At 35.6% G+C, this 26621-nt stretch overlaps 4 protein-coding genes across 4 annotated transcripts; 3 read left to right on the top strand and 1 right to left on the bottom strand.

Annotated features, from left to right (window-relative positions):
• Positions 1–2873: 2873 nt before the first annotated feature.
• On the bottom strand, positions 2874–5330 carry CYP86A7 (cytochrome P450, family 86, subfamily A, polypeptide 7). Its single transcript, XM_020360478.3, has 2 exons — positions 5184–5330; positions 2874–4902 (listed from the first exon to the last, which is right to left on the bottom strand). Exon 2 carries the CDS (start codon positions 4814–4816, stop codon positions 3245–3247), a length of 1572 nt encoding a protein of 523 aa, XP_020216067.1. The 5' UTR covers positions 4817–4902; positions 5184–5330; the 3' UTR covers positions 2874–3244.
• A 6705-nt stretch (positions 5331–12035) lies between these two features.
• On the top strand, positions 12036–12473 carry LOC145955202 (putative mitochondrial protein AtMg00860). The gene has a single exon (XM_083069910.1). The coding sequence runs from the start codon at positions 12036–12038 to the stop codon at positions 12471–12473; it is 438 nt and encodes a 145-aa protein (XP_082926036.1).
• On the top strand, positions 12470–13087 carry LOC145955201 (uncharacterized). The gene has a single exon (XM_083069909.1). The coding sequence runs from the start codon at positions 12470–12472 to the stop codon at positions 13085–13087; it is 618 nt and encodes a 205-aa protein (XP_082926035.1).
• A 127-nt stretch (positions 13088–13214) lies between these two features.
• On the top strand, positions 13215–14447 carry LOC145955200 (uncharacterized). Its single transcript, XM_083069908.1, has 2 exons — positions 13215–13762; positions 14039–14447. Exons 1-2 carry the CDS (start codon positions 13215–13217, stop codon positions 14445–14447), a joined length of 957 nt encoding a protein of 318 aa, XP_082926034.1.
• The last annotated feature ends 12174 nt before the right edge of the window (positions 14448–26621 follow it).

Below are 26621 nucleotides of genomic sequence, written 5' to 3'. Positions count from 1 at the left end.
TATGATTGTTTTAATAAGCAAATGTGTTTAACAAGAATAATGATATTTATTTCATACTAATCAACGTTGCAAAAATTTTAGAATGTTACACCCAGACCTTACACGTATAATAATAAATTAGTCCCACCTGCACAGTTAATTTAACCCTCACAATTACAAGTTATTAACGGCACCACACATGGTAAGAGTGTTGCTTAAATAAGCTTTTCAAAAAACTTATAAGAAAAAAAATAGTAAGAAGAAAAATCAAAATAAAATTATTTCTATATATATAGCTTGTAGCCTCGCTTTCAAGAGGCTAACCATCTAATTATAGTAAACTTTATTATTTATGCTTTTCATAGTTATTTTGAACTACTAAACATGCATGTCCACAAGCAATGTGCTAGGTTTAATATTATCTATTCACAACATTTTGTTTAACCAATTTAAATGACATAAAGTATGCATGCATTTGTTATATTGGATCATCCAAATCAGAAGTCGTCAATAATTAACTACATTGCATGTTTCATTTAAAAGGAGATTGATGTCATGTACTACTCACGTGTACCCTTTACTAAATAATAAAGACCAATTTTATTCGGCCACCGAAGCTTGTAGTTGTACTATATATATGAAGTATCAATGCATGGGGGCGGAGTAGGATGGAAAATAATTTTTTAAAAAAAGTACATGTGGTACTTTGAAATTATTAGTTTCTTTTAATTATATAAAATAATTAGTTTTAGTAAATTTTATTATGTATATCATAATTATTTATTTTTGATAAAATATATTACATGAAATTATTTTTAATATATGTATGTTTTAAAATTAATTATTTTAAAACATATATGTGCAAGTTCATAATCTTCTAGTTATAACAACATGTAACTCATAAATTAAATGAAAAGAGACATGCAAAAACAACACTCCAAACTGATCATCCAACCTTGTCCACCAAGAACACTAAGACCCCCAACTTCAACATTCACTCTATTCAAATTCAACCAATACAATTACACATTTTCAAGGAATTGACCAGCATTCAACTTCACAAATAAATAAACAATCCATCTGAAAATTAAAAGTCCAACTTCCCTTACCTGTTTTAGAACCAAATTTGCAAGAGGAAAAAGGAAAAAAACGACTTTGTTCAACTTCGAGCCAAGCCCTCCTAGACACCAACTTTGAATCCTCAATTCAACAACTTTGATTGGCTACAAGAAAGGATAAAAAAGATTCTTAGCCAAAGAATGAAAAAAGAAGATTTGCTCACTAAGAGAATTTCTCACTATATTTTCTCTCCAAATTTCTAAAAATTTAAGTTATGAACCCAAAACTTAAAAAATAAAAAATAAAAAACCCCTTTTATACTTTTATTTTGTTGAATCAACCTAACATACAATAATACAACTCACATAAAAGAGGCAGCCTAAAACATGAGTGTTACAATAAAATTTTTAGGCAACTGACATTTTAGATTTTTTTTTAATTCTTTATCTAATTTAATTTTTATTTATCATATTTATTTATAAATTATATTTTAACATTTTAGATAAATTATAAATAATTAAAATAATTTTGTATAATAATATAAATTATTTATCATAAAATTAAAATATAATTTATGTTTAAAAAATATCTATTTATAAATTTTTTAAATATAATTTATACTATATTTTTTTTATCTATAATTCATACTATAATTTTATATATAAATTATTATATATTAGTTTATATAGTATAATTTGTATCATTAGAAATATATTTTTTTTTATAAGAATCGAGACATCGGTTTCTACTTTCTAATGTATTTATGTGGGCTAGCATGTTAGTATCAATCCAGGCTTTTATAATTAAAAATAAAATAAAACAACTTGCAGGTTGCAGCGACTCGTTACACACTTTTGGTATACCTTCCCCTCCCAATGGCCTAACATTAAAAAATTTAACGTATAGCGATCCATAACAAATTTTCATTTTAAAGATTGTAACAATTTGGTAGATATTTACATTTATATAAATATGATTACGATACTAAGGAGGTCTATAACTCAGTTGGTTAGGAAATGTGAGTTGTTGTAAGCTTTGTACTCCATTCAATTTTTCTGGATAAAAAAAAAGATTAAGATGTTTTTTTTTTATATATAATCAATTTTGTTAAATTTTTCTTATTTCTTCTCTACCAAATTTCTTTCTTTTTTCGTAAATATTCAATATCACAAAGTTTAATTTCATTATTTTTTTTATTTTCACATTTCAAATCCATATCTCTCTCTCTCTTTTCTTTTTTCATCCAATGAATACAAACCAATTCAATGTCAAACCTTGGTTTAATTTGATGCAAAACTGTTAACCTTCCGTTAATTCAAATTGTCAAAATCATTCATTGTCACCAAATAAAGAAAAAACTTAAATTTGAAGAATTTTCAATTTTAATATACTCTCATTTTCATATCGTTTTTTTGATGTGTTGGAGCCTCTACCAATTAACCCGATCATGATCATAAGACTTCAATTGGCACTAGAGGAGAAAAATCATTTAATTAAGAGGGAAAAAAAATAAAAAAAACCAATGTATGAATTTGCACATGAATCTCTATTATTTTTTACTCAAATTAAGTTAGACAATATTATGCTGAAAAAGAAGAGCCAACTAAATGCAATATAATGTGAAGCGTGTTTCTACTAAATTTATACTTTATATATACAACTCACGTGGAAGCATATTACTTTTTTTTAAAATCGTTGAAAACTTGTATATATGTATCTAAAGCAAGGAAGCAGACGAATCCAAACATCCCAATCGTGGAAATTTGGCAGTTGAGAATGTGATTTGTAATATAATAGCATGAGAAAGAGGAGGAGCTAGCGAGTACGTACGCAAGTATCACGAAATAGTTGGCGTTTCACCACTGCACCATTACCTTATAATAAAATGTTTACAAAACATATACTATCATGCATCCCTCCACTCCACATCACATTGGTGAGTAGAGTAAAGGCATGCAATATTAATGCAAATTTCATCTATACACTAGACAGTAGACACCTTAACCTTAACCTTAAGGTACGTAATTAAGTAAACTAATAACACAAATTAAAGGGAAGGACGACACATCATCATTCTATATTAATTAAGTATTCTTATAAGTAATTATTATTCCTTTATTTAATCCGATGATGTATCTATATTATATTATATTATATTATCATCCATCTGTTTAATTAAGTAAATGAAGAGCGAGCATGCGCATGATCACTTAGCATTCAAAGTACTTGTTATCTTTTCCAGCAGCGGGCGGAGATCCCGAGGGAGCACGTTCACCTTCAGCCCGTACTTCATGAAGAGTGTCAGCGACATCTTCTGCTCCACGCGGTGCCCGGGAGCCACGGCCAGGCGGTGGCGGAGGAGCACTGCGGCCGCGATGGACTTCATCTGCAGATACGCCAGGTCCTTCCCCAAGCACAGTCTCGGTCCCGCGTTGAAAGAGACAAACTTGTAAGAGTCCTGAACCTGAATCTTGTCACCTTCCGGCGAGAGCCACCGCTCCGGCTTGAACTCCAGGCAATCCTCTCCCCAAACGAACTTCATCCTCCCAACCGAGTAAATGGAATAGGTCACCGCCGACCCTGCTGGAACGAAGGTTCCACTCGGCAAAACGTCGTCGTTCACCACGTGCTTTGAGTCCTCCGGCACGGAGGGGTACAAACGCAGCGTTTCGGAGAGCGCGGCCTTGAGGTAGACCAAGCGATCCACCTCCTCGAACACGAGGGGCTCCTCCAGCCAGGTGGAGATGTTTTGTCCACGTGTGGACATCAGAACGGTGCAAAGTTCGGTGAGGATGTTTTCCTCCACGCGCGGGTTCTTAATGCAGAGCCAGAAGAACCAGCTGAGGGCAACGGATGACGTGTCACGTCCAGCGAGGATGAAGTTGAGCGCCACGTGTTGGAGAAACTCGTTGGAGTAGGATTCCTTTTTTCTCATAAAGCGAGATAATAAATCGTCGTGGAGGGACCCACCTCCATTCAGAAGCTCGAGTTTGCGGTTCTCGATGATGTTGGAGAGGTATTGGTCGATGTGTTTGAGGCTGCGGCTTAGGCTCACTTCCATTCCGAGTCGAAGCCATCTCTTGAGCTTCCACATGATTTCTGGCAGAATGAAGCGTTGTAAAGTGGCTTCCGTGGCGCTGTCGAACGAGAGAGCGAAAGCGTTGTCTGGAAGGTCCGCGGCTAGAGTCTGGGGGTCTTGCCCGAAAGCCAACCCGCATATGTTGTCAAACGTCAGCCGAAGCAAGAGGTCTTGAAGATCCACCGGCTTCTTCTCCCTCTGAGCCGCGGCTAGAATGGGACAGAACCGGTTCTTGATGGCTCGGTTCACCCAACGCCCCATTGCCTGCCGCAGCGTGCGCGTTGTGAATTCCAGCGCGGCAGTTTTTCGCTGGAAGAGCCACGTGTCACCATCGGAATTAAAGATACCCTCGCCTAACAAATCATGAAATGCGGACTGCCACGTAGGGCCCTTGGGGTAGTTGTCGAAGCGGAGCTTCAGGATGTGCTCCAGGTTTTTGGGGTCGCACGTGACTGTCACCAGACACTGTTTTCGGGCGAGGAAAGGGATGGCACAGATGCAGGTTTGGTACGTGCCGCCGCACGCGCGGAGGTTGTCGGCGATCCAGTCATGCATGCGGCTGGCGTGTTGGATAAGGCCTGGGAGGCTGCCCAATAGGGGCCAGACACGTGGACCCTTGAGGGAGCGAGTCACAAAGGTGAACCATATTAAATAAGCCGCTATTGCGGATAGGATCATTAAAGCCGTTGATGCGTCCATGTGACTGAGGGGCCCAACTCCCTTTATTAGTTGCACCTTCCCACACCCGAAAACTAACTCCTCTTCTCACCCGAGAGGAGAAGCAGCTATACCAAATTAAAATGGATGCATTAGTTCAATGTAGCAGCTTTAACTAATGCTTCCAAACAAGGATTTAGTATGAAATGAACCGGGACTAAAAAGGGTTTATAAAAAAAAGTGAATTGAGGGTGGGTGTGAATGGTGAATGAAATATGTTGCATGCAAATAACACGAGTGGAGAATATGTGTTGAAGGGGCCAGTGGAAGAGGAAGCAATGTTGGGTGGGAAAGAAATGAGATGAAGAAAAGGAGTAAATTAATTAGTAGCGAGAGATGAGGCACATACTATGAGAGAGGAGAGACGGAGCAAGTTGAGAGTTGAGAGTTGTGAGGGAAAAGGAAAGGAGGGAAAATGTGTCTTATAGTAGTGAGGCGCAAAGAGGTACAATAAATAAGGAGTGGAGATGCTAGGTGTTGTTGAAGATTTCAATGGTTTAGGCTGCATTTTCTTCCCTTCTCCGTAGCCTCGAGTGGCATATGAACCCGCCCTCATTAATGCCCACCGAGGTCGTTGAGTGTACAAACAATAATGTTATTTCTGATTTTAATTATAACTTTATAAGTAATATAATAGAAAAAGATTATAATAATATCTATATAACTTTTACTAAATATTATATCATTTAATAATCTTATATTAAATATGAATTTTATAAATTTAATCGTTAGATTAAAAATTCTTTACTCTTAAATCATGTATATAAAATTTTATATTAACTTAAGATAATTTGATATTTCATTCTTATAAAATAAAATTGACGTGATATATATTTTAAAATATATTAAAATATGAACACTTTGACTACCTTAAAGTTCTTGTTTAATTTTAACAAAATTTGATATACACGTTTAAAGTGATATGAACTTTTAATCTAATTGTTGAATTTACAAAATTTACATTTAATATAAAATTATTAAAAAATATAATATTTAATAAAAATTACACTGATGTTATTATAATCCTCGTCAATATAATATATAATAACGTAGATAACTTATGTCTTAAATAAAAATGTATGGTCTTATCTATTTAAATTTTTATCTAATTTATTTTAAAAAAAATTAAGTTTAGTTTTTTAATAAAATTATTTATTTAAAAATATTAAATTTAAACTTTAAAAGAATTATTAGGTTCTAATAGTTCATCTTATTTATCTATATAATATAATAAAAAATAATATACATATTTTATTATTAAATAATATAAATAAATAAATTTTTAATAAATAAATTATATTTTAATATTTTTGATATTTTTACTAATGTAATTAAACATTTACATTTACCGTTCATAGAAAATCCAAAAATAAAAAATAAAAAATCTAGCAATCATATATTTGCTTTTTTTTTTTGCCTTTATCAATGTTTATTTATAATAATCCAAATGGGATATAGGAAATATTAGATTTTTTTAATAAAATTATCTTATTTCATTACATCTAAGTGTACTTTAGTGTTATGTACATGAATTGTCTCCTCTTATATTGATTTTTTTTATTTTTATTAACTCTAAATTGTAATAAAATAAACTATTTCTTATCATAATTTTTTTTTATAAAAAAGACTCATATATGTATTTAATTTTTTATTATTATTATTATTATTACTTATAATTAAGAAGAAAAAAAAATACATGGCCAGAACAAGGACTATATTTACATTAATTATACCTAAGACAAAATGTAACATTTTAGCCTTACTTATAATAACCTACTAGCATTTTATTTTTATTTTTATGGTTTCAAAAAATAAACAACTAAATAAAAATAAAATAAATGAAAATATGGGTAGAATAAAGTAAAAATAAGATTATCCGCCTTATCTATGCTTTTATACTAATTTTTCTAACTATTTTTGGTCTTTATAATTTTTGAACTATTACACCTTTGATTATTAAGAAAAAAGAACAATAAAAAACAATATTTTAGTAACTATCATCAATTGATTTTTTAAATAATTGTCCATTTCATTATAATTTTAAAAAAATAAAAATAAATATTCAAAGAGACATTATTTGACCTACTGAGAAATGAAGAGGAGAAAAAAGAGAGAGAAGAAAGAAATATACAATCAAATTTTCTTCTCATTTTTTCAATTTATTTATGTTAAAAGTATTTGAAAGAACTCTCAAAGTTTGAAAAAATATTCTTTGGAGCATGATAATCGATTACACAATGAATTAAGGTTAATGAGATTATGTAAACAAGATATTTTCTATAGTTTAATTGATTGTTGTTTTAATTGAATACAATAAGGCTTGTTTACTTATGAAAATAAAGTGTATGTCTAGTTTAATTGATTATAATGTGTATGAGTGATATGTAACCATATATTTTTTTATAAATAGATCATGATAATAGATTACACTTTATTTTAATATATTACATCCCTCATTATTTGATTTTTAAATAATTAAATTTTTATATTTTAATCGATCACTAAGGTTGTAATTGATTATAACATTCATATTTTTAGCATGAGAACAAATATTTTTGTTGTTTTAATGAATTAAATTGTTTACCAAAGTAAACTCATAAAGCTTTGAGAGAAAAAAAGTATAGATTGATTTTGTAAAATTTTTAAAAAAAACTAAGAATTATTTGATATTTTATTTCTTTAATTCAAATTTAAAGATAATTATATAAGTATTTTATAAGTTGATTTAAATCAGTGAAATGATGTATTAAATAATTTTTAATTTTAAAAAAAAAATTATATTTGAGCTGTACATTAAGAATCTTTAATTTAATGATTAAAATTATAAATTTTGATATAGAACATAGGTCATTGGGTTAAGTAAGTCTGTCAAGAGTTACTCTTACTCACATTTAATTTTTTCAATAACTTATATTTTATATCAAATTTTAACAATTCAATTGTTTAATTAAACGTTTTTAATATATAGATCAAGTTTGTAAATTTAAAAAAAAAATTAAAAATTATTTGATATTTTATTTCATTAATTCAAATCAACGTATAAAATAATTTATGATTATTCATCAATTTAAATTAATGAAACGAAATATTAAATAATTTTTAAAATTTTTAAAAATTTGTAGACTTGATCTATGTGTTAAAAAGTTTTAATTTAACTGTTAAATTATTGAAATTTGATGTAAAATAAGAGTTATTGAGTTAAATAAATTTATTAAAATTTATTCTTTTAAATTTATATATATATATATATATATATATATATATATATATATATATATATCATTCCTATATTTTCAATTGATAATTACATATTCATATTCATATTGCAATATTTAGAAAAATGGCATCCTATAATTTATTTGTTTTATTGTTAGATAAATTTGTTGAAAGTTTATCAAATATGAACTACAACTCACATTATTAAACAAATTTAACATATTATGGTTTTATACTGTCTTTCAAATGATAGTTGTTGTTGTTTTTTTTTCACGAAGGTATTTTGAATGATAGTTAAAGAGCTAAAAATAGTTATTTAACTAATAGTTACAGTATTTGATTCGAACGTATATATCTTTGTCTGCATTTCTTAAGAAATAAAACCATGGAAATTTTCAATTAAAAAAATTAATAAATATAGTAGTTAATATATTATTTTAGTATTTTATTTTATTAAATAATTTCATTTAAACATAACAGGTATATTGAAAACATTCATTACCTTACTAACAAAGTCGGCCACAATTATTAGTGTGTGCTGTTCAAATGACTCTTTTTGTAAAAGAAATTTTATTTCAATGACTTTTACGTTTCAAAATAATAATTTATAACTATTGACTAAAAAGTACCTTAATAAGTTAAGTTGAAAAAACAACTAATTACCTAAAATAACACTAGTTGGACAAACAGGGAAAATCATCCTCATCAATGCATACTCATCAAATGTTTTATCCCGCATAATGACATTTCGATTGTTTAAATATAATTAGATTAAAAAAATTAATTAATATATTGAGTTTAAGATTTATAAATGAAAAAATGGACTGAAAGAAAATATTTGATTGAAAATAATTAGTTAATTTTATTATTGAAAATAATTTATAGCTAAAATATAAATACTTTGCACCGATAATTATTAAAAGAAAAACATTTTGATTGTTAGCTTTTATTATACCAAAATAAATAAATTGTTAGTATTTATCGAAAGAGATATGTCACCTACTAGTGATAGAAAGTGTTGCTTCGCCTTTAATCGTAGCATTCAATGAAGGGAATACAAGTGAATAAGATTAGTTGAGAAAACTATAATTTTGTGCTAAACAAAAAAATGTGGAAGGTTGTCAGAGAAGGCCTATGGTTATTGGGTAGGCGTGGTCACTACTAACTCTATAATCTATGCACTTCAAGAAATATTTCTAGCTATCTATTATTTTCGTTTAATTAAATTTACGATATAAAGTAAAATAAATAACAACACACTTTATCACATACTTTTTCTAACAAATTTATTACATTAGAAATGAGAAAAAAATTGATTTTTAATAAATTTTTAATGTTTAATCAATAATAAAGAACGTGTTCAAAAAGTGTTTTGTTTAACATTTATCTCTTTCTAAGAAAAAAATCGTGTATGTCAATCTAAAATATAAATAAACTTTATAACTATTCATAAGATATCTTTTATTTAATTGATATTCTATTTTTTTATAACCATTTTTTATTCTTGTTATCAAGCATTAATAAATATTAGTTTTAAAAAATAAGTTTTTAAAATAAAAGTAGATAAAATTAAAAGTAACATGAAATAAAATTAGTTTATATATATATATATATATATATATATATATATATATATATATATATATATATGTACTGCGAAGCCGAGCTCCGAGGTCGGCAGCACCACGCAAGATGATATCGGGCACGCGCTACGCGATGTCAGCTCGGCATTTAAGCAGATCATAACTGATCTCAAGGGATCTCGCTCCAGACAAGATCCACTATCTAATCTTATCTCAGGCCCAAAGCCCAAAGCAATCCTAATTCACACTAAGGTACGTGCATTACTTATACGAGATTCATATTCTCACAAACACTAACTTTAGCATCAGAGTCTCTTTTGCAGGTACCACCCCCATCTTGGAACACAAGCGTACCAGTGAAGGAGGCTCACCGATCTTACCTGGCAGATCAGCTCTACAGCAGATTTCTGGTAAGAACATTTGGCGCCCACCGTGGGACCGATCAAGACAGCTCTTATCGGCCACGCTTGTGGTTTTCACCAGAAGTCATAGCAGACGCGTAACAGACGACCTAGATCACACCACTAACATGGAAAACAAAGCAGCATTAAGACGACTGATCGCGCAGGTCGAGCAGATGCGGCAACAACACGCCGCAGATCTACAAAGTATGCGTGCCAAGCACGAAATTGACCTAGCCGCGATGCGGACTGCCAATGAGGCTGACCTAGCGACTCTACGCACGGAAAACAAAAGGATTCGCGCTCAACTCCTGCGGCAACACTCTGATCACCCCCCTCATACAAACAACCGCAATGAGGAAGAGGAACACTCCACTCTCCCCGACCAAGGTCGAGGAAAAGGACAAGGACGAGACAGAGGTCATGATTCAGGAGCTCGCACGGACCAGCCCTCTGCCTCCCAACTCAACCCCAGCGGAGCAATGCGAGCCGAGGTAAGCCAGGAAAAAAGACCAACTCCCCTACAATGAGTAATCAGTACAATCGCAGGTGGTTTCGCAGGAGGGGGCGCCAGCAGCTCAGTCTGGAAAAGACACCTGCGCAACATCAACCACAAACACTTTACCACCTCAGCTTTGCACCAGAGTGCACCGACGATTACTTTCACAAATGACGACTATGCCGGGGTCAACCCCAACCAGGACGATCCCATGGTTATAGCCGTAGCGTTAGCCATTGGGAGGTTCGCAAAATGCTGATCGACCAAGGGAGCTCGGCCGACATCCTGTATTAGTCGACGTTCCTCAGGTTAGACGTCCCCCACTCTCTCATACAACCTCACACAGAGCCCCTAGTCGGTTTTGCAGGAAGAAGCGTTCACACTCGGGGGTACGTGGACCTACTGACAACTTTTGGAGCACCTCCGGATACAAGGCGGGTCATGGTTCGATACCTCCTCGTGGAAGCCGACACCTCCTATAACATCATCATCGGGAGGCCAACCTTGAACCAGCTCGGAGCAGTGGTATCCACCCCACACCTCACCATGAAATTCCCAGGGCACGATGGAAAAATTATCTCCGTCAAGGCGAACCAGAAGACGGCACGACAATGCTACATCAAAAGCCAGGAAATCGCCTCACTCGGTGAACAGTGCAAGAGCGACCCCACCTCCGTGGCTCACGCCAACCACGAAGAAATCACCGATCTCGATCCAAGATCCAACTCTCACGATGAATGGCCTAGCCCGTTGACGAGCTCGATGACCTTCAGATCGGGAAACTCCCCGGGCAATCCACGAAGATCAGCAGACAGTTGACCCCAGAGTTGCGACAGCAACTCGAAGCGAAAATCCTCAAAAATGCCGACCTCTTCGCCTGGTCCAGTGCTGATATGTCGGGCATAGACGCTGATTTCATCTGCCACAAGCTAGCAATACACAAGGAGGCAAAACCAGTCGCCCAGCGAAAGAGGAAGGTAGGCGACGAAAAATGGAAGGCCATCGTCGCCAAAACGCAGAAACTGCTGAATGCTGGCTTCATCCGTGAGGTCAGGTACACCACATGGCTGGCGAACGTGGTCCTGGTAAAGAAGAACTCGGGGAAGTGGCGGATGTGCGTCGACTACACCGATATGAACAAAGCATGCCCCAAGGACTTATACCCCTTGCCGAGCATTGACAGGTTGGTCGACGGAGCCTCCGGACACGCCCTCCTCAGCTTCCTCGATGCCTACTCCGGGTACAACCAGATAATGATGCACCCACCTGACGAAGTCCATACATCCTTCATCATCGACCACGCCAACTACTGCTACCGGGTGATGCCCTTCGACCTAAAAAACGCAGGCGCAACCTACCAGCGGCTGATGGATAAGGTTTTCCACCAACAGATTGGGAGGAACATGGAAGTCTACGTCGACGACATGGTAGTCAAGACCACCTCGGCAGCAGACCATGCTACCGACCTCGCCGAAGTATTCGCCTAGGTTAGGAAGCACAACATGCGCCTCAACCCGGAGAAATGTGTCTTCGGCGTCCAGGGAGGCAAGTTCCTCGGCTTCATGATCACTAGCAGAGGAATTGAGGCTAATCCCGAGAAGTGTAAAGCGATCATACAGATGCAAAGCCCACAAACGGTGAAAGAGGTCCAACGCCTAGCTGGACGGTTGGTTTCATTATCCCGTTTCATCCCCAAACTCGCAGAAAAGGCAGGGCCCATTTTCACCCTACTGCGAAAACCAAAAGACTTCCAATGGACGGATCGGTGCGAAGAAGCTTTCCGAAGCTTCAAAACCTTCCTCACAACCCCGCCGATCCTACAGAGGCCAGATCACAAAATCGACCTCCTCCTTTACTTGTACAAGAGCACCAGAAAGTGCAGACACCAATCTATTTCATCAGCCGAGTCCTCCAGGATGCGGAGAAGTGATACCAGATGATCGAGAAGCTGGCACTAGCACTCGTCACCGCAGCTCGGCGTCTCCGACCCTACTTCCAGAGTCACCAGGTGGTAGTCAAAACCGACTACCCCATCAAGCAAAATTTGCGAAAGCCCGAGCTCGCCGGACGGATGATTGCGTGGTCAGTAGAATTGTCTGAGTTCGGCATCCAGTACGAAAGTCGCGGACCCCTGAAAGCCCCGTGCCTGGCAGAATTCGTAGCCGAGCTCACGCCTACCACTACCAAGGAACCTCAGGTGTGGACCTTACATGTGGACGGATCCTCCAACTCTAAGGGTGGTGGTGCAGGCATCATATTGGAGGGACCAAACCAAGTCACTCTGGAACAGTCCCTTAAGTTTGGCTTCAAAGTGACCAACAACCAGGCGGAGTACGAGGCACTTCTCTCGGGATTAAGGCTAGCCCGCGACCTCGGAGCCCGAAAGGTGAGTTGCAACAACGACTCAAAACTTATGGTGCAGCAGCTCAGTGGAACGTACCAAGCAAAAGACACTCTACTACAGCGGTACTTTCACACTGCGTCGCACCAGATCTCGTCCTTCGACGAATTCACCATAAAAGCATGTGCCGCGAGAACAAAACGCCCGAGCTGACCTCCTATCAAAGCTCGCCAGCACCAAAAGGCCTGGACAGCACCGAACCATCATCTAGGAAACCTTGCACTCACCCAGCTTAGACGACAAAGTCGTCAACGTCAGTGATAATGAAGACCTGGGATGGATGGCAGGCATCTGGAACTACTTGAAAGAAGGAACCCTGCCCGAGGACAAAGACGAAGCTCGAAAGATAAGGATGAGATCGGCTAAGTTCATCATCATCGGAGATGAGTTATTCAAACGTGGAGTTTCTTCTCCACTGCTCAAATGCTTGATCGCGTCTCAGGCAGCCTATGTCATCAGGAAAATTCACCAGGGGATATGCAGCATGCACTCCGGGGCGCGCTCAATGGCGACCAGGGTACTCCGAGCTGGGTACTACTGGCCCACTCTGAAGTCAGACTGCCAAAGCTACATTCAAAAATGTAAAGAGTGCCAGCAATTCAGCGACACACACCGGCAACCACCCGAAGCTCTCCACCACATGATGTCGGCATGGCCTTTTTCCCAGTGGGGAATGGACATTCTCGGACCATTCCCCCCTGCGAAAGGTCAATTGAAATTCCTCCTGGTGGCAATCGATTATTTCACCAAGTGGATTGAAGCATGTCCACTCGCCAAAATTACCATTGAGAACGTGCAAAAATTCACATGGAAGAACATCATTTGCAGGTTCAGAATCTCTCACACTCTCGTAACCGATAACGGCCGACAGTTCATCGCGCAGGGATTCGAGGACTTCCTCCGAGAGCTCGATATCAAGCATCTCCCGACCTCGGTGGAACACCCCCAAACCAACGGCCAAGCCGAAGCAGCCAACAAAGTCATCCTCCGGGAACTCAAGAAACGGCTGGGAAACGCCAAGGGACAGTGGCCCGACGAACTTCCCAGCATCCTCTGGGCGTATCATTGCACCCCCCAATCAACCACGCAAGAAACACACTACAGGCTAACTTATGGACTCGATGCAATGATCCCAGTAGAAGTCGGAGAGACGTCCCATCGAGGGCAGGTTTTCGATATCGAGGAGAACGCTCAAGAGTTGGAAGCTGACCTCGACTTGGTGGACGAGCTTAGAGACAAAGCTCAAATCCATGAAGAAGCATGCAAACTCCGAGCTTCCCGAAGATACAACACCCGAGTACGACCTCGTTCTTTCCGGACTGGTGACTTGGTCTGGCGATTGCTAGGCGAAGCCCGAAAGGACACGTCGGATGGAAAGCTTGCACCTACTTGGGGTGGCCCATTCCGAGTTACAGAAGACTTGGAAAATGGAGCGTATAGGCTGGAAGAACTCAGCGGGAAGCCCATACCGCGGACGTGGAATGCTACGCATCTCAAGTTCTACTTCAGCTGAATTTTGTATGAATGAGTTGTGCACTCTTTTCCCACCTCAGTTTTTTATCCCAAAAAACAAGAAAATAGGTTTTGGCTGAGAGGGTTTTTAACGAGGCACAATGACATTATCAATAAAACAACTCATTCTATCCAACTCATGTTATTTTCGCATTACTTTATTTTTTGTGCAGAATCTGAGGTCGAGTTCGAACCCTGGCATCATTCATTTTACTTTGATTTAGGGTCGAATACGAACCCTAACACGCTATACACAAATTCGAGGTCGAGAACGAACCTCGGATACGATCGTCCGAGGTCGAGTCCGAACCTCGGCATGATCCATGTCACTCCGACTTAGGGTCGAAAACGAACCCTAACAGGCTGTACACAAATTCGAGGTCGAGGACGAACCTTAGATACGGTAATCTGAGGTCGAGTTCGAACCCTGACATCATTCATTTTACTTTGATTTAGGGTCGAATACGAACCTTAACACGCTGTACACAAATTCGAGGTCGAGAACGAACCTCAGATACGCTAATCTGAGGTCGAGTCCGAACCCTGGCATCATTCATTTTACTTTGATTTAGGGTCGAGTACGAACCCTAACACGCTGTACACAAATTCAAGGTCGAGAACGAACCTCGGATACGAGCGTTCGAGGTCGAGTCTGAACCTCGACATGATCCATTTTACTACGACTTAGGGTCGAATACGAACCTTAATACGCTATACGCAAATTCGAGGTCGAGTACGAACCCTAATACGCTAATCTGAAGCCAAGTTAGAACCTCGGCACGATTACGACCGCGCCCGAACCTTCGCAATGTGTCACTCAACAAAAATACAAGGTCAAATCCGAACCTTCGTACAAATCACCTCACTTCAATTTAAGGTCGAATCCGAACCTCAGGTCGAATTCAAACCCTCCCAAAAAGATTCATTTATAAAAAACCAAGGTCGAGGTCTAACCCCAGCATGATCAACTAGGATCCATAAAAACAAAGCAAAATACGTATATACAGAGCTGTGTTTACCGAGTTCAATACATGAATTCAAAGAAAAGTAAAGAGAAACAGGAAAACTAAACCATTACAAAAACGACCTATACAGAGACATTCTCGCTGGAGCTGTCCTGGACATCATCCTCCTTGACCAGCTTCCCAAAACGAATGACTTTCTCCACGTGCATGCCGGAGAAGTCAAACCCTGGCGCAAGAGCCTGGCCTGGAGAGCAGCCTTGAGGAAGCCCCTCTTATGCTCCACCACGATGGAACGCTCTACCTCCTCTAGTCTCCCCTCCAGCGCTGCCTTCTCAGCCTCTAGCGACGAAAGGTCTACCCTCTGGGAAGCAATCTCCTCCTCTTTACTACCAATAACGACCTCATCGCGGAGACGCTCCTCGGTTACCGACACCAGTTCTCTCCTCAAAAATGTGACCTCATCTTCCAAAGAGCGAACCTGCTCCCGAGAAGACATCACCTCGCCTCGGGACGAGGTAACAAGCCCCCGCAGCTCACCCACTCGGGAGGCATAGTTTTCGTTGGAGCGCAGGGCGATCTCCAATGACTTCTGGGCCTTGGCAAGGCCCCCCCTCGCCGCCTGGAGCTCAGCTCCCTGCATCTTTGCTTCGCCAAGGACGGCAGTCAGAACCCCGTTCTCCTCCCTCAGGACTCTATTCTCATCCTTCAGAGGCTGAACAAGGCTCCTCAGCTTCGCCATGTCCTCCTGTTGCCTCGACCACTTGTGTTTCCAGTAATCCACAATGGCCATGCCTCTCTGCATGAAGATCTGGGCGGCATCGAAACTCCCCATCGGCCCGGCCGACTCGATCATCGCCTGATCAGCCGTGCTCAACGACCCCTTTGGGAAAAACTTCTCCAGAGTCACCGCGACGCTCCACAGAGAGTCGACCTCCTCCGACGCACTCAAATGCTCTAACTGCATGGGCGCGCCCTCTTGCGCATAGCGGTACGCAAGATACGGTCACTTCGGCTTCGGCACTGGACCGGAGGTAGGGAGCCCGGAGCTCGACCCCTCCCTACGAGCCTCGGTGGAAGTAGACGCAGGCACCCCCTGTGCGACCATGGAAGGATTCCCTTCCGGCGCCCCGGAACTCGGGGGACCCGAAACCCCGGTGTCGTTCCCCGCCTGCAAGAAACAAGGATACTCTTCTGAGAACAAAAAGGTAAACAGAAGGGTAAAACATCAATGCCACAGAAGGGCCAACCGGAGCAGCAGGTACAACACCCCGGATCACCTCCTCGGTAGCCGAGGTGGCCTGCCCGGCAGCAAGGACCACTTCCTCGGTAGCATCCCCTGCCTATAGAAAAACAACATAAAATGAAAAAAATAGAAACAAGACTAAGAAAAGAAAAGTACTCACCACGGCGGCCTGGACAACTCGCTCAGCAGCTCGGGTCAGCACCTCGCTGGGCTGAGCGACAGGCCCAATAGCCGACGCCACCTCTTCGGCAGCCACACGAACGGCCCCCTCCAACGGCGGACTTCCAGCAAGGTCCACCACGCCGGCTTCAGCAGCCTCGGAGGCAACCTCCCCTATTCCACGAGGGGCAGAGTTCCCCCCGACCTCTCTCCCGCCCCTCTTTCTTTTCCGGTTCACTTTCAGGGGGGAAACCTTCTCCTCTGGAGGCTCGGAGACCTCGAGCTTGGTCACGTTGAAGCAGAGCTTCAGTTCAAGCCACAAATCCTCCCCTATAATGTCTGCAGACAAAAAATAGGGCACATCAGCAAAGAAGAATTACACAAACCTCAACAAGCTACCAAAACATAAGATACTCACCCTCGAGGCCCCTCTCCCTATGCGCCTAGTTCGCCAGCGACAAGATCGTCTTGCAGTCCAACGGGCGAGAAAGTGCCGAAAGATTGCCAATGGCGGCAGCCTCCGAGGCCGTCAATTGCGAAGGGTCCACCCCGTGGAACCTAGACGGTTTGGGGCACCAGTAGAAAGGGAACTTAGGCAATCCACCGAAGTTGAAGCTCCCATCCTCTAAAGGGTCAATGTCCACGAGGGCAACCCGGATGAACTCGGTTTTGAAATTTTTATAAGACTCGGAGTAAAGAGTGAATAAACCCCCCTCTTTACTCCCGTTCAAAGAAAGAACGCCATAAGGCGGAACACCCAGCTTCAACTGATAAAAGCGAAGGAAAACGCGAAGGGACAACTCTATCCCTAGGACCGCACACAGGACTTGAAACGCCCTCAAAAAACCCCAGCTATTGGGGTGTAGCTGGCAAGGAGCCGCGTTGATGTAGTTCAAGAAATCACACTCAAACTGAGTGAATGGAAGACAAACGCCCAGGTCCCTGAAGAAACACTGATAGACATAAAAATGAGGAGGGTCGGTAGACCTCCCCATGTACACACCCTCACTGGCCGGACAGGGCTCGAGTCGAATCATCTGGGAAATGGAAGGGTCGCAAATCCGGTGCGTCTTCCAAACCGCATTGACCTCCAGAAGCGATCTGAACACACTTTGGACCCCCCCCCCATTTCGCGCTTAACCCAGTCGTAGCCAGGAACGCCCAACTCCAGGTCCTTGGGCGGAGGCGGGTCTTTCCTCTCGGCAGTGCCCCTCCCAGTAGCCACCGCCTTGTCGCGCGCCTTGCCCCTGGCAGGTGCAGAAGAACTGGCGCCACGACCACCAGCCATCAAGAGGAGTAATAGAACTCGAAGAGGAACTGTGAAAACAGAGACAAAAAACGAATGGAAGCAAGAAGGCAAGAAAAGTTATCGTACTCGAGAAGCCAAGAAGCAGAAAAATAATAAAGTGGAAAGGGGAAGAGGCGCGAGGGAGAGAAAAGGTTTTCCCACAAATTCAAAACGGTCGTGCCACGTGTTAGCCAAGGGACGCATCTGACGGTGCATTAATGGAAAACCATCATGACAAGCAGTACATAACCGTCACCCCGGCTAACGCGCCACTAGCACGTTTTCGGAAGTGACAGTTGCAATACACGACACCTTGACAGGCCAACGCATGTGGAAGGTCACTCTCCCCAACGAGCTCGGTCTTAACTCCTCGACCTACGGTCTTCGGAGCTCGGGGGGCTAGTGTACTATCCGTACTACGAAGCCGAGCTCCGAGGTCGGCAGCACCACGCAAGATGACCTCGGGCACGCACTACGCGACGTCAGCTCGGCATTTAAGCAGATCATAACCGATCTCAAGGGATCTCGCTCTAGACAAGATCCACTATCTAATCTTATCTCAGGCCCAAGGCCCAAAGCAACCCTAATTTACACTAAGGTACGTACATTACTTATATGAGATTCATATTCCAACAAACACTAACTTTAGCATCGGAGTCTCTTTTGCAGGTATCACCCCCATCTTGGAACATAAGCGTACCAGTGAAGGAGGCTCACCGATCTTACCTGACGGATCAGCTCTACAACAGATTTCTGATAAGAATAATATATATATATATATATATATATATATATATATTCTCAGTTATTTTTGAACGATATGAAATAATACTAACAAATTATGAAGTTAAGACCTTATGTATATTACTTTATCCTTATATAAAATGTTGTGCATACTAATCGAAGTTAAGGTCACTTCACTTTTGATGGTATGCTATCGGGAACTAACTCTAAATAAATTCGATTTTGCAAATATTAATCATATTATGTATAAATATATAAAAGTTTTGTGGGTTTTATAGATACTTTAATCTACGAAACTTTAAAATACAAATTAATATATATGAAGAAGAATTAAATGATATTTTTTTTATCAATTATTACACTACTCAATAGTTTTTAATTAAATGATTATTTTTTAAAATTTACCAAATTGAAAGTTTTCTATTTTTAAATTGTGTATACAAAACTTCATATTAATCAAAATATTTTATAACTCATTCATATAACCCAAAATTGACATAATATTCAAAATATGCTAAAATATGATCAATTTAAATTATTTTTTATTTTGAAGAAAAAAAAATATAAATATATTATGTAATATGAAGTTATAATTCAATAGTGATCGACAAAATTCATTTATAATATCAAATTATTGAGCAGTATTGTAGTAAAAATTATGTCGATATCATTTGATCTCTCTTTTCTATAAATATGAAGGTATTTTTGGTACCATAATAGTATCTACTTGATTACATTAATGTTATCTCTCTTGACGTTTTTTTTTATCAGATCCAAAACTTAAATGGGAGATTGTAAAATTTTAAGACCAACCATAATATTAGTTGAACCAATATACGTTGATATATAATCAAAAATTGAATCTATCTAATTACTAAATTTATAAGAAAAATAAAATTAATATAAAATAATTCAATAAAAAAAATGGTATTTCTCATTATTTGAAAAAAAAAAAACTATATAAAAATTCAGTCATGATGATATTTTTAAATTCATATTTGTTATAAAAATTTGAATTTAAAAATAATTAATTTGATAACCTATTCTAATAAAGGATACAACTTTTTGTAATTGTTTTGATGTTCACTTTTGATTAAGATTTTCTTACTTCTTTACTTTTACCTCTCGCCGTAATTATATGATCTCTTCCAAATTATTTTTAGTTTTTTTCTTCTTCAAATTCTTGAAACATCTCACACTCACTTTTTTAAGAAACTACTCATTATTATTTTATTTTTAAAAATAGAAAACATAATGTCTCTTTTCTTATAGTGTAAGTAATATAAATATATTTTAGAGGAAATATTTTTTAATAAAAAATTAAAATTAAAATTTAAATAAACTTAAATATATTTTTAGTCCCTCAAATTTAAGGAAATTTATTTTTAGTTTCTCAAATTTAAAATCAGTAGTCCTTCCAATTTTAAAAAATATTATTTTAGTCTTTATACTTAAATTTTATTAGAGAATTTATTAAATATTATTCATAAAATATATCTATTAATGTCTTTGTTAGCGAAGAAAATCCTATTAAACTTAGCTACTACTATATAATTATCTTAATCTGTCACTTTTATATATATTATTAGTGACTTAAGAGATTAAAATTAAATTTTCAAAAATTATAAGAATAAAAATAATAATTTTAAATTTGAGAGACTAAAATAAATTTATCTTAAATTTAAGAGATAAAAACATATTTAAGTCTTGAAAATAATTAATGAATTCTTTAATGAGATTAATCTTTAAATAAATTTGATTTTAATCTTTAAATTAAATTGAAATAGATAAATAGGATTTGATATGAAAATTTATCACGATCCTTAAATCATAATAAAACCAGTGGGTGATAATTGTTGTTTTACACCCATTTTATCATAATAAAAATATTATTTTACAATTTTTTAACAAGTTCAATAATCAATTTTATAAATAAAAAAAATCATAATTCAACAAGCTAATTTATCAACTTTCGTTTCTTCGTTTTGCAACTTTCAAAGTAGCGCGCCAAGTCATTGCGGGGCATACAGGTCTGTATTACTTTACAGAGTGCAAACCTTCCCAGCTCAACACGTCTGTTTGTGAACCAACACGGCTTCAGAGTATATGATGCTATAGTAATAATGTATCTATAATATATTTCATAATAATTTGATAAGTTATTACACTTATTATTATAATTATATTTATTATAATTCAGTTATTATGTAAAAAAAATAATAATTAGTTAATCTAAGGTTATCACATGACAATCATTTAGATATCCATGTAATTTATATTTATATAGGGTAGTAGGTAAAACAATTTAAATCATAAATTTTCTTAGGAAGCTATATGAGCTATACACATGTCTTGTATACATATAAATTATACATCACCTACATAATTGTACACAAAATATTCACAATTGTCGGTTAAGCGTCTAAGCCACAACAAAGTGACATCAAAAGGAGTGATCAATCGAAGACCTTCCATCAACTAGACAAGTCAAAGTACTAATTATGCTTTGCTCCCGTACCAAGTTTAGTCATTGCAAGTCGAACAATAGAAAAAAGAAGGATAAGCTTGTAATAGAATCAACATAAAACAACAATACTAAGGGACAACAAAATAACATAATTGATAGCAATTATCTCAATAACACAACTTCAACTTATTATCAATACAACACATGCAACTTTCTACACACAACTTATCAACTTCGACTCAATCAACATGCTCAACATAAACAACGGGTAAAATATCTTATGCGTTGTTACACACATCAATTACAAATATCTCCCACAACATAGGTGAATAGTTTAAGTAGTTAGATCCTATAAAACCACACCATCTCTAACTTATCACAACCAAGTTAAGTATAGGTAGCATTAAGCCTTAAAGAGTGTTAAATATATTAACTAATTTGATTTTTTAAGTTCCATCAATTAAACTAGGGTGTTTAGTATTACTATCATGATAGAATAATTTGAGTATGAATCTACTATGACATTAGCTTATAACACAAAATCTCCAATAGATTAGTCCACAAACTATCCTCCAAATACTATGTCCTTCAAGTACTCAATTACACTTTATTTGGTTGATCACTTTATACACGTGTCTCAACTTTGCTCACATACAAATTTCATATAAAACCTAGAAGAGAAAATTTAAAACAATTACTTATTCAGAAGTCAGCTTACTTACTAAAAGGTTCTTAGTTGGACTTTCGCAACACCACAACTTATACCCACACAATGAGATATTTTAATTTCTAAAACATCTTTTACTTTCCTATAGTTTTTATGTATCTCAACAAATACATGTATCTACACCACAAATCTAACAATTTAACTACTTAATCAACTATAGCATCATATAACTATACAACATCATCATTTATCAACTTACAACTTAACAACATAAATATCATTAAATAGTTTATCAACTCAAAACATGACGATTATCATCATACAATCTTCATCATACAACTTAATCATTGTCTTTCAATCATAAAACAACTTAAAACATCACATTATAATCACAACTCACGCTCAGCGTCATCTTCTAGGCGTCTGACACCATTGAGGCAAGGCTTCTTGTCTCGCCCACCGTTGATGCTTAACTATCCGTGCCCAACATGGCTAAGGTAGATAGTGGTTCACACCTTGTCTGGCAAAAGTCGATGCCTGACCCCAATCAAATAAAGGTTATCTACCTAACTCACGCTCGACGCCACTCCATTGACGCCCAACATCAATCTAGGCAGAGATGATTCTCTCTCCTCATACTCGACACCATTCAAACTCATGTCCATCGTCACCAATCCTGTGCCCGACGTGATGAGGTTGAGAACCCCTAACTTCAAGTCACATCCAACGCCGTGAAGGCTAGTCCAATGCAATATCGATCAATTTTTGCGTTTATGCAAAAACTTAATTGCCCAATTCTAGTTGAAATACAACAAGGACCAACATGCAACATATAATCGAATATATATGCATCCTAAACAACTCAAAATCAGCTTCAATATCAACATGCAACCATAAAAAGACAAGAACCATCAACCTTTTCCATAAAGGAAAACATTTTCAACAACACTTAACCAATATTTTCAATCTCATGAATTAAACTACATAATCCTGTTTCCGAATAGCCACCAACAAAAATCATCAAACAACATTCAATCCAACAAAATTCTCCTCCACCAACTCAGATTCTTAGTTACAGGCTTAAATCTTCAACTTAACCAAGTAGATCAATTGTAGGAAGAAAAAAGGAAAGAGTTTTCAATCTAAAAGAAGGAGAAGAAGATTTTGGGTTTATGGAACTTCTCTCTAAAATTTCTTAAAATATCAACTTATGAGATTTTATATTTTAAGAAAAATCTTATATATCATTATTTAGACTGAATTAACTTAACTTTATCTCTATTATCACAAAGATAACTTAACTCACAAAACCCCTTGACCCCATAATTATCAAATAACAACATTAATAACAATTTACAACTAATCATATAATTAAATTAAACACCCCAAACATATAGTGTTACAAGTGATACATTATTTTCACGTTATTTTTTTAATAAAAATACTCTTATAAATTAACTTTTAATTATCTTCACCTTTTTAAACAATTGTTTATTCTATTAAAATTAACTTCTTCTTTTTTGAAATTACGGAGTGCCTTTTCCTGTTTTAGTAAATAATAAAGAAAATTTATAATAACACATGTATACTATGTACACTGCTTAATCAACCAAGTTATATACCTCTTGGTAGATTTTTTTAAAAAAAATCATATTATAACTTTAAGAAGTCGCATAATTTTTTATCTTTCGATGAATTTTTGATCTCTCATAGTCAATATCAACACATTAATTTCTTTGTCACACACAGATATGCAACCATATAGAAATGACAGAGAGAGAGAGAAAGGGAAGAGGGGAGGACATACACATACGTATGCAACAATAAATATAGATATATGGATGACAAAATTGGTGTCTCCCGCTCACACGCATTTCAAAAAGAATTTTCGATTAAATTCCAATAAATTAATTGTTTATATTATATAATTAGATATTTTTAATTAAATAATCCTATAATTGACATTTACTCATATTTTAAAAATATTAAATTAAATTGATTTAACAATTTTGTAGACTTTTTTATTTAAAAAGACTTTTATTATAAATGGAATATAATGAATACTTTAACTAATTACACCATATCATGTAGATGTAAGAATGATAAATAAATTTGTGTCCATGAGTAATACTCGAATCTATCCCAATTTTAATAAAAAATATATAATTTGACCAAGTATAAGTACATGTATAAATAATATCCGACTAATTAAATACGAGAACAGAGATGCTTATATTTGTATCCGTTTTTAAATTTTTAGAAACTTAATTTATTTTTTTAATTTATTTAACATTTATGTAATTTTTTTTTTCAAATGAAACTTAATTAATATAATTTTGTAATTATTTTTAATTTTTTAAAATATTTTTTGCAAAAAAAATATTTAATTAATTTTTTTTATAGATAAAGAATAAATACAGATATATCTAATATCAAATAAGGACAAAAATAAGACCCAAATTTTATAACCATCAAATATGAAAATAAAGATAAATATAAGATAGAGTACCAGAACAAAGATAAAGAAAAAAAAAAATATTAATACCTATACCACTATATCCTGTTGTCATCCTAATATCATGCGACCAAATTATCGAAAGATAACTGCATGTAATCTGGTTCATACATTGATCAAAGATGGTAAATTATTATAATAAAAAAAATAGTAAATTGCGAGAATTATTCATGGCGATCGATTTCCCTTCTCCAAGATCATCTCTTCTTAAAATTCGAATCGTGATTTGTCACGTTATGAGGACATGATTCACGAAATCCAACCCCTGCTCCCTCCTGTTTGAGGAATGTTTTTGGCCCAGAAAATTAGAGTCGCCCATTTTTGGTTTCCCTCCTTCTTTCAGCAAACACAAAAAACGAATCTCCCTTTCCCTGGCATGGCCATATGGTTCCAATATAGTGTTTCGTATGCTCCTAAATCAACATGAACAGCACACGTATTTTGGTATTTTGCACGTTCAGTTGTGGCATCTATCCTGTTTAATCCTCCTCAGAATCGCCACCTCTTCCTAAAATGAAATTTCAGTTTGAATTTGATTTTCATATGTTTTTTGTCTTTTTGGTTGAAAAACGAGTAAGGGAGATATTTTCTTTTTGCATGTGATGCAACGTATGAACATAAGGCCAGGAAAGATGCATGAAATCGTGAAACAATGATCTTGGTGCAACTAATGTTAATTATAAGCAACGTGATACGTTTTTACTTTTTTAAAAATTTTAAATTAAGAATCTTAATTTTTCATGTTTAATATTTATTTTTTAAAAAAATAAATTTTTAGGAATACAATTTTTTAAAAATTATTTTTATTCTACCTTCTCACAAAAATATTTTTATAGAAGTAAAAATTTAAATTTTTTGAATTAGAATGAAAGTTTTATATATATAAAAAAATAATAACATTCTTTTCTAAAACAAGTTATCTTTTTTCTCTCACTCCTTCTCTTTTTCTCTCTTTTTTTCTCTCTTTTTTTTTTTTCTTTCTCGGTCTTTATCTCTCTCATTCTCCCTCTCTCCCTCTCTTTCTATTTTCTTTACAAAAATATCACCAGACCCTCCGCTAGCTAGCACTCACTACTACATATGCATCAATATGAAATTCCCAAAATTAATACTCTTTAAAGCTTTTCATTAATTTTTTTATTAGTCGAAATTATAATGACAAGTTTAAATTGTGACGTTAATCATAATTTAATATTAAATAAATGATATAATAATTATAATTTGGACTAAATTTTATTTTTAATTTGCATTTTATCTCATAAAATATAATAAAATATCATGAAAATGGAATTAAAATAAAAATTAAAAATATAATTTAGTTTAAATATTAATTATCATGTCATCTATTTAATGTAAGATTATGTCTAATATTTTAATTTTAATGATCAACAAATGGATATTTTGAAGAGGATTAAAATTGTGAATTAAAAAATTAAGAGATTAAAATTATGAATATTGGACAATATAAAGAAATTAAAAATATAATTTATCTTTTAATTTATAAATAAACTTGAAATAAATAAGAAATTAAAATAATCTTAAAAATATTTCCATTAATAAAAAATATTGAAATAAACTCTCACGGAAGAGAATTTCTTTTATAAATATTTCATGCATTGATCATATTTAAATAGTAACGAAATTTGTTGATGTTTGCTATACTGTACTTCGTTAACAATACTAATAATTGATAGTGTTAAAACAACATCTAACATATTAGAATATGTTTAAAAATAAAATTCATATTAGAATTTAAGTGGGATTTTTCACCTTTCCTCGCTCACATGGTACGTATTTGGTCATAATTGTTATATATTCGAGTAATATTTTAAAAATATTAATATATTTATTTAATTATAATTTAATTTAAATTTTTTTCTAAAAGATATTTTAATTAAATTTGATCTTGTTGACTTAGTTATTTAAATTAAGATTTATCTTGTCTTTTTGATTTAGTTTTTCAAGAGTTATTATTATCTTCTTTCTTGACTTATATATTGACTTGGTCTACAATAGTTTTGAAAAATATTTATTTTTCTTATAAATACAACCTTTTACAATGTTATATTGGGAGACTTGTGTATCACATGAATAAGTTTTTAAGGACAATATTATCATACATCTCAA

This window comes from Cajanus cajan, chromosome 2 (genome assembly GCF_000230855.2).
Source record: "Cajanus cajan strain Asha chromosome 2, NIPB_CcT2T_4, whole genome shotgun sequence".
NCBI classification, from domain to species: domain Eukaryota; kingdom Viridiplantae; phylum Streptophyta; class Magnoliopsida; order Fabales; family Fabaceae; genus Cajanus; species Cajanus cajan.
This window is presented reverse-complemented; position numbering and strand designations above follow the sequence as displayed.

Coding starts and splice junctions, on each gene's coding strand:
- LOC145955202 (XM_083069910.1), top strand. CDS start 12,036: ATGCGCCTCAACCCGGAGAAATGTGTCTTCGGCGTCCAGGGAGGCAAG.
- LOC145955201 (XM_083069909.1), top strand. CDS start 12,470: ATGATCGAGAAGCTGGCACTAGCACTCGTCACCGCAGCTCGGCGTCTC.
- CYP86A7 (XM_020360478.3), bottom strand. CDS start 4,816: ATGGACGCATCAACGGCTTTAATGATCCTATCCGCAATAGCGGCTTAT.
- LOC145955200 (XM_083069908.1), top strand. CDS start 13,215: ATGGCAGGCATCTGGAACTACTTGAAAGAAGGAACCCTGCCCGAGGAC. Junction 13,763..14,038: donor TGGAAGAACATCATTTGCAG/GTTCAGAATCTC, acceptor AACACACTACAG/GCTAACTTATGGACTCGATG.